Raw genomic sequence first — 9,221 nt, 5'->3', positions numbered from 1 at the left:
CACTGACCTTCGATAGAAAAAATAACAATCCTAGTCAATTAATATTGGAATCGGTGCACCTGCACATCAGTGTTGACTGGCTATAGATTACAGTAGTAACTACTTAGAAATGGAGGCCCACCATATTACTCATTAAAATTGAGAAATTCACATGACAAAAATCTAGGCTATGTTTTTAAGCAGTCTATGAACCATGCAAAAGTCAAGGAAAATGAATGTTACAGAAATTTTCATAACATAAGGCACATGTAAACAAGGTATGAAGCCAGCAGGTCTTTTATCCTTTGAAATATACAGCCAAAACAAAACAGTTTACCAATATGCATTCAGATTGTAAGACTGAAAATTCCCATTTTCATGATTTTCCTGACAGGCAAGACACAAATTGAAGAAATATATGTGTGGTGTCTTGTACATGGCTTGGCGAAGATGAAAAAAACCAACTACATAAATTGAAAAAGATTTTTAATTTTAATATTCAGCACTTTTTTTTATCTTATTAAATAGTTAAACTCAAAAGGACACCACAAATTTTAAAGGTCAATAAGATTTTGTCTCTCTATCAATTTTTGTTTTGTTTATTTCATGCTTAGTGCACAAACATTATCTCAAATTAAAATAAAATATTAATTTTACATTGTTTTAAAATTCTCCTTTACTTCAACCAACTCAACGTTGCACTTCTTTGCCAAATAACATTTTTTAATGTCAGAATAAAAGTAGATTTTCCCCCTTAAAATGACATAGTATTTTATAAATAAGTATATTTTAAACAACCCTATTAATTTAAAGTTTCAAAATGAATTCTTTATAAAAATGTTGAAACAGAAGAATGTCTACTCTAGATAACACTAAGGATGAGAATATGAAACAATGATAAACAAACAATGAAATGAATAAATGACTTTATATCATACACAATAATATAGAAACAAAGCCGTACATTTATAACATCTAGTTTCAATGACCTAGTTGCAATGACTTCCAATCTATGTTACCCTTCATGGCATTTCAATTGGTAAATTAATTATGATCCCATTTAATAATCTTAATTTTTTATTTTCAAATTCATTGTGCACTTTTAATAATGCATTAAATCATCAATGAGAACTTTCTCTCCATGGAGTTTTAACATTGAAAAAAAAACTATCAATATACACATCTATGACAGTTATACATTAAATTCAATTATTTTTTTTTAGGATATTCGCTTCTGAAATTTTAAAGTATTTTTAGCAGGAAAATTATCAAATAAATAGATCAACTCAAAATCTAAGAAAAAATTGAAATAATTGGTAGTATGTTATATGGGTTGAAGGACAAAATCTCAAACGAAAGGTTACGAAAATATAAAGAAATAGTAGAAAAAATAGAAGCTAATATCCTAAAAATTTAATAACAGTAACTAGTAACAAATTAAAAAATACATAAATATATAATATGTTTACTTGGAACTTTTGTATTTAGTTATTTATAAACTGTCTATTCCCCATAGAGCTCACGTATTCAATAATATTATTCTCTCTTTGCATGTTATTTAGTTTTGGATGATTCAAGCATGGACATTTAAACTAATTGTATCTGTATATTTGTATATGTAAACTGGTAAGCTCAATAGAACAGTATTAAAGTGAGTATATACAGACATACCCATAAACTAACCCATTTTTCTTGTTTTCTTTAAGAATTAAAAAAAAAAAAAAAAATATTTACAGGTTAATGCATTTTTTTTTCAATTGCTTTTCATATTGGTACGAGCTCTAAAAAATAAAAGTATGCACTCAATATCATTAAAAGATCACATATGAATCTTTTAATTAAAGAAGCCATAATAATTAATGCTAATTAAATTTTTAAGACAACATTTGCTGCCTTATTCCACAGGATGTGTATGATATTTTAAACTTATCCTCGAAAAAAATCTAAACAGAAAATGAACATTCATGCTTTAATATCAAATGAATATCCAAGTCAAAATATGGTAGAAATCACAGTAATGTCTTTCACAAATCAAATCAAGTTCGTAGTCAAATTTCTTCATAACTGAAATAGAAAACATAATGCATATTAAACCAGTTGAGTAAGTATAAACAAGATAGAATAAAATGTCGGTCTATTTAAAAGATTGAGAATGGAAGTATGAATAAGGCATCAGTATTTCAATGTTTTGTGTGTTAAAATATTTTTTTACTTTTGTAAACAGTGGACATGGTGGAAAACCTTTGTTTAAAATTTTCAAATCCATGACTATATGAAGTGTATGAATTTAAAAATCCATGAAAAGTAGTCATGATTCATTGGGTTGTCCATAAAGGACAATGATGTGTCTATAAGTTCATGTCAATTTTTATTTACAAGACAGGATGTCAATTTATTGATTTATTTCTTGAAACTACATATGAATGGTTTTAGTAGTCAATATTATTCATATCACAAAAAAAAGATGTTTGCCAGTGACTAAAAGGTATAACAAGTTGAACTGAGATATCCCTAGCCCTGTTTTAAGTATTCCATAACCAAGAAGTTAAAAGTCATTAATGTGAAAACACATCAGATGTATAGCAAGCTCCCTTGAAGCTTGAATCCCTATATTAGAAAGCCTTGATTTGTAGTTCCCGAGTAAAATGTGATGAAAAGGCCATTATTGGTAAGATTATATATATATTCAGTTAACAGGAAGTTGTTAGACGATAAATCTGAAAATGAATGGCACAATAGAAGCTTGATGCTAAATTTCTGATCTGTAGCTCCCTAGAAAAGTGTACAATTTTTTATGTGACAGACGAAATGAAACACAGACAACCTGAATGTAAACCTGAATTCCCTCATACTGTGGAGGGATGACTTTAAAAATAAAACTAGTATGGCTATACATACATCATCAATGTCTTCATCATCGTCATCAACATCGTCGAAAATGATGTTATCTCCTCCTTGTTCTTCATCAAATGCAGCATCATTAATTCTGGCTGTAATGGAAAATATATCGTTTTGTTAAACAGGTTGAGAAGTAGACTCAAAGCATAATATTGCTAATAAATGCCATCTTTAGTGAAAGGTTTGAACTCTCATGTGATATGTAAATGTTTCATTATTATTTCATAATGTGTCATATTTTTTGTTTTTCATGATGTGGATGCTAGTAAATTTTTTGTTTCATGATAAAATTATTATACTTATACTGGAAAACATTTGAACTTAAATGTCTATAGCTATAAATAGGCATATGTCTGTTTCAACGCAGAGGAAACTCTGGATAATAAGTTGATGATTGATATGAACTCGACCACAAGCTAGTAGGATTTTTATACATGCTAGCTCATATGGTATCAGTTTACAGGAATATTTGCAATCCACACTGGAAAAAATTGGAATTTAAGCATCCCAGTCTTAGTTGTAAATATGCTTATGTAAATGTTTGACAGAGAAGCAACAAAAACAAATTTTAAAGTCACATGTTTGACTATAAAGCAAGAACGAAAGAACTCCATAACTTAAGGATAGCACACTACCACTTTTAATTAAAGAAGAAATCATCTCTAATATGTCCAATGCAAATTATTTAATATCTTCTATGAAAATAATAAAACTTTTAAAACAGTCCAGGTCATTTTTTTTTATTAGTCACAGGATATGATGGCCCTTAGATGTTAAGATATATTTAATTTCTCATCTCTTTGGAGTCTAAGGAAAATTTCAATGTGTGTTTCTTTGCAGTCCCGTCAAAGCTCTTAATTCTTATATTGATAAACAAACCTGATTCTGGCAATTCTCCATACGCTTTTAAGTTTCTAGCTTCATCTGGTGTGTATTTTAATATAACATCTGCTTTTGTGTCTTGATAGTCTCTTAAACCAAGTAATATAATATCACCACCATTTATCCATACCTTAAAGGAAAAATTAGTTTTATGGTAAAAGTATTTTCTAATTACTCATCATACATAAGTATGTTTTTGAACAATTAGTCTATCAAAACAAATAAATATTTAAAGATAAAAGATATTTTTCATTCATATATTTTATCATTGTGTCTGCAAACAAGTCTACAAAACATACATTTCAGAATCGGAGCTGATTATGTGGAATGGGATTTGCTCATTGTTGTAGGCAGTGCAGTGACCTATATAGCGGGAGTTTGTTGTCATTGAAGACCTGTTGGTGACCTTCCGCTGTTGTTTTTTCTATGGTCGGGTTGTTGTCTCTTTGATACATTCCCCATTTCCATTCTCAATTTTATTAATTTCTGTGTTATTTCGTTTCTTGAGAACACTTGTCTCATTGGCATTCATACCACATCTTCTTTCTTATATCTTTATCTTATTGTGTTTTGTCATTTTATTTTATTTCTTAAACTTGTATTTCCTGATTTAATCTGATTTGTCTAAATCTAATAAACATTAGTTTAAGATTTTTTCCTGTTATCACTTTTATGATTGAATGTGTTTTTTTTAAATCAAAAGGTTGTTAGTAGGTCAAAATATCTTGTGAGTTACATTTTATGATTTACATAAGGCTAAATGTATAAGAAAGAATTTAATTCATTATCCAAACAGTCACACTGTTATCTTTTTGTTTGACTAATCATGATGAATATATAAGCTACAAAGATAAACATGATTCAACATTTTTTACATACAAATAGTCCCTGAAAAGAAAATAATTTGCTGTGTTTAAGGTTCATCATAAGGAATTGAAAAATATGGCCGTGTTTAAGCCTCAAAAATTACTATGAGTACAGACAAACTGGTACATCCAGGAAAGTTTTAAGGCATGGCAGGAACTAGATATATAAAAGTTATATGAAGTCTACGTTTCAGAAAATTAAAAACTTACCTGCATTTTGATGTGCATTTTTTTCCAGTCTGCAGAAGATAGCAAAATAAACAAACACCCGAGTTTCATTTGATACGGTCCACTCAGTTACACAGTTTAAACCTGTTAAATCACCTATTGTCTACAGGTGTCTATTGTCCATCTATTGTCAATTTAAATCAATACTACTCACAACATTGATTATATGAGGGGAGCTTCTCAATCGTTTTCACTACTTAGTTAATTTTTGCACCTTCTGCAGGAACGAAAAAAAATGGATAGCAAAATCTAGAAAAGTTTATAATTTTCTGAAACATAAAATGCATTTAAAATTTATATATTTAGTTCCTGCCATCCCTCAAAACTGTTCCAGATGTATAGGTTAGTTTGTGCTCAGAGTAAAATTTGGGGTGTAAATACGGCCATTTTAGCCAAAAGGTTATGATGAACCTTAACATAATTAAGTATTAGCTAACTAAAAATGTTCAGTTTATATAAAAATAATACTGTAATTGTTATTTTACCTTCTTCCTTAACTTTCCTCGTATGTGACATAATCTTTTGACACCATCAAAACACATAGCTTCAAGTCTGCCGTTACCAAGCATCTTTGTCACCTGGGCATACTCTGGATTTAAAAGTAAAGAATTGGTTAGTTCTATGTCAACTTGCCGCAAATATCATACAAGAACAATGCAATTGTCTATTAATCTGTGTTAAGTTGCATTTTTATATAAAACTCATTTTTACATGTACAATATTAAAATGTAAGTATCAGTTGATTTACATACATAAAAACTATAACAAGATGTGCTTTGAAACTTAAAAGAAATATTTCTATATGAACCAAATAAATGGGGATTGTGTCCTTGTTTGCATATAACATTATTAAAGGACATAACTCAAGATCAGTAATAGTGCTACCCAAAATTGTACTTGATCGGAGTTTTGTGGTAATAAGCATTGTGTATAAGGTGATAACATTTGGTTGGGGCAAAATATGTTAGAAAACACCCCCCCCCCCAAAAAAAAATAAATTTCAGCTTTTTTTTTTCAATTTGTAAAGAGGCATAAGTCTAGTATGGTTAAAAAGATGTCACCATAAAACAAACTTGTGCATAACTTTCTATAACATTTGGTTGAGGCAAACTAAAGTTGGAATACTGAAACCAATTTTAGGAACTATGGACAAGGGTAAAACTTGATAACCCTCTGCATCAGCAGAGGCATAAATAGTGCAGCAATGCTAAGGCTTTGATTCTTGATCCATACTTATAAGTGAGATTGATCATACATTTCCATACATGCATGTATCTTAAAATATCAAATATGATAAACATTAGGATTATAAATGATCTCATTTCACAGCTGAAAGTTAACTTTTATTACAATTAAAAGTGAAAAGTTTTTAGCAAACTATATAAAGATTGCTTATCACAAATAATAAATTCTGTATGTGCTCTCATTTATCACAATGGCTTATAATTAGCCATAACTTGGTTCACTATGGTAAGAGATTGTTTGACATACCTTGTCCATCTTCTTTAAAAACCAATTCACGCTTTTCATTTTCGTTTTCATTTTTTCCTCTTCTTCGATTCTTTCCTCCCTTTCCTAGAAAAACGATAATATGTGTTTCATACATTAAAGAACTTGAGGGCGAGCATGTACATCATCCTTAACACTGGAATATGTATCCATCTGATGAGTTAAGCCATTTTCAACTGATTTTTATCGTTTGTTTTTCTGATGTACTGTTACACCACTGTTCCAGGTAAGGGGAGGGTTGGACGCAAGCTAACTTGTTTAACCCCACAACATTCTGTAATGCTTGTTCCAGGTCACAAGCCTGTAATTCAGAGGTTGTTGTTTGTTGTTTCTTTCATTATTTTGTTCCTAAGTGATAGGTCGTCAGTTTTCTCATTTCAACAGGTTGGGAACAAACCCCCTGGATGGTGATTATACCTGTATAGAGGGATAAACCTTCTTTAGAGGGATAAAATTATCCCTCTATAGAAGGGTATTTGTGTTTGCACTGGATTTAAAGCAAATAAGGGCAGAATGGCATTTACTATTTATATTGGCTATAATCCCTAGCAGTAGGTGCATCAACATATGCACTTTACTAAAATTTGGGATAACCCGTTTTCTGCTAAAGTGACAAAACTTGAAATCTATTGTATACCTATCTGAACACCTGATCAACATCAAAAGGAATAGTTGACCTTTAAATTTCATGTTAAATCTAACAATAGAAATTCTGTTCAGTGAGGCATAAGTGAGTAGAATTTACCTGATCATCACAGCTTTCAATCATGGTGAACAACAGATTTTATATTTAGTCAGATAAGCAGCAAACTGGGCATGTGCATATTAAACTAAGTACATCCATTGGTGCATCAACTGTTGCAGGTTTCTGCCATAACAAGTAGAGAATGCCATTCTGTCCTGTTTTGATTTAAATCCAGTCTAAACAAAAATACCCCTCTATAGAAGGATAATTTTATCCCTCTATAGAAGGATTATCCCTCTATACAGGTATAAACACCATAGAGAGGGTTTGTTCCCAACCTGTTCAATTGTTTTACATTTGTCATTTCGGGGCCTTTTACAGATGACTTTATGGTATTGGCTTTGCTCATTGTTGAAGGCTGAACAGTGACCTATATTTGTTTATTTCTGTGTCATTTGATGTCTTGTGTGAAGAGTTGTCTCATTGGCAATCATAGATAAAACTTGAATGGGTACTTTTGGCTCTGAGTATCAGTGGAATACCAGCACATACATATAATTTTGATCTTAGGTCATACCCGTAGCCAGGGGGGTTCGTCCTTGAAAACAAATAAGCACTGTTAGAGTCAATGTTGTGTTCGAATTGTGACTGTTAAAGTCGAGTTTGTGAGTCAAAAGAACCCCCTCTTTGAAATTCCTGGCTACTGGCCTGTTAGGATCAGGTTTAAGACAATCCCTCCGATTCCTAGATATTAACATGACACAGGTGGTTGAAATATAAACCACCCCATCTAATTCAACATATATTTAAACCCTAAATTGTCATGGAACCCTAAAAATTAAAATGTTCATGTAAACCAGGTTGTCTTTTCTTTCGTGTTTGCAATAGAAGTGTCAATCATTATGTCATCTTTAAAAGCTTTTTATTTCATAATCTTTTCACATCATTGCCATGAAAAGGAACTTAATTGTTTGTTATGACTTGCTATATACATTTATAAGGTTCTTTTTCCTTCCTAACATGTGGTACATATTTTTATGTTTCATTAGACATATCGTATTGTATATTCTAAATGTCACTGTTTACCTTTATTTTTAGGCATATCTGCTTTTAAATGTCTACTTTAATTGATGATTCTTTTTGTATTTACTCCTGTAAATAAGTTTCTTTTGTATAATTCGCAAAAACAGAAGTGAATGGCCGTGGTTTCCCAGTTACCGGAAGTAATATAAACGAAAGGAATTGTGGTACATTTTACGGTAACAAGACAATTCGGCACCACGACATATCGGCACCTAGGTCCGAAAACATTTCGACATCCATGTTGGATATTTCGGGATCACCTCACTTCGATACCCAAAAAAATCTAGCATTCGCCACCTTATCTTTGTCTTTCTATATATTTATATATGTAAGACTCAAATTGATGCCTGTCTCAAATCGTTATACCAATTTTTAAAGATGACTATATCTGCATAAAGCATAATCTGAAAATCGTCAGTTTTTTTACCTATTAATTGAATTCATAATTTTGACAGCAAAACAAAACACCATACTACCAAAACAACCTGACATTATTTAAGATCAATATATAAATGAGATGGCTGTTTTATATGAAAATTCTTGTTGATATGAAAAAGTTATACAAAATTTGAAAGGTGACTATCTGAAATTGGCCTAGACTTAACATTTTTGTTTTTATTTACCTATTATTTTTTAATATTAAAATAACAGTAAACCACCAAACAGCACGGTTTTCTGTAAGAACAATATATAAATGAAATAGCTGTAAAGTTACAAAATGTATATGAAAATCCAAGTTGATTTGAATAATAATATGGAAAACAATACATGACAATGGAAATCTAGCCTTTTTTCACCTATTAATTTGACAGCAATACACCAAACTGCCAAACAACCTGGAATTTTGTAAAATCAATATATAAATGAAATAGCTGCAAAGTTATATGAAAATCCACATTGATTTGAAAAACTATTAATATTTTGGAAAGATGACTATATATCTGAATTTACATGATTTAGCCTCAACTTTTTTTCAGTACCTTTTAATAAATTCTATAAATTTGACAGCAAAACACCAAACAAGCTGGTATTCTATAAGATCAAAATACAATTGAGATTTCTAAAGAGTAATATAAAAATCCATGTTGATC

At 30.4% G+C, this 9,221-nt stretch overlaps 1 protein-coding gene across 1 annotated transcript; it reads right to left on the bottom strand.

Annotated features, from left to right (window-relative positions):
* Positions 1–448: 448 nt before the first annotated feature.
* Positions 449–8,282, bottom strand: LOC134687536 (eukaryotic translation initiation factor 1A, X-chromosomal-like). The gene is made up of 6 exons (XM_063547909.1): positions 8,134–8,282; positions 6,345–6,428; positions 5,339–5,442; positions 3,757–3,889; positions 2,878–2,969; positions 449–2,043 (listed from the first exon to the last, which is right to left on the bottom strand). The coding sequence occupies exons 1-6, from the start codon at positions 8,147–8,149 to the stop codon at positions 2,038–2,040; spliced, it is 435 nt and encodes a 144-aa protein (XP_063403979.1). The 5' UTR covers positions 8,150–8,282; the 3' UTR covers positions 449–2,037.
* Between the last annotated feature and the right edge of the window lie 939 nt (positions 8,283–9,221).

Source organism: Mytilus trossulus, chromosome 10, assembly GCF_036588685.1.
Source record: "Mytilus trossulus isolate FHL-02 chromosome 10, PNRI_Mtr1.1.1.hap1, whole genome shotgun sequence".
In the NCBI taxonomy this organism is placed as follows: domain Eukaryota; kingdom Metazoa; phylum Mollusca; class Bivalvia; order Mytilida; family Mytilidae; genus Mytilus; species Mytilus trossulus.
The sequence above is the reverse complement of the archived record's forward strand: the minus strand, read 5'-3'. Positions and strand labels throughout refer to the sequence as shown.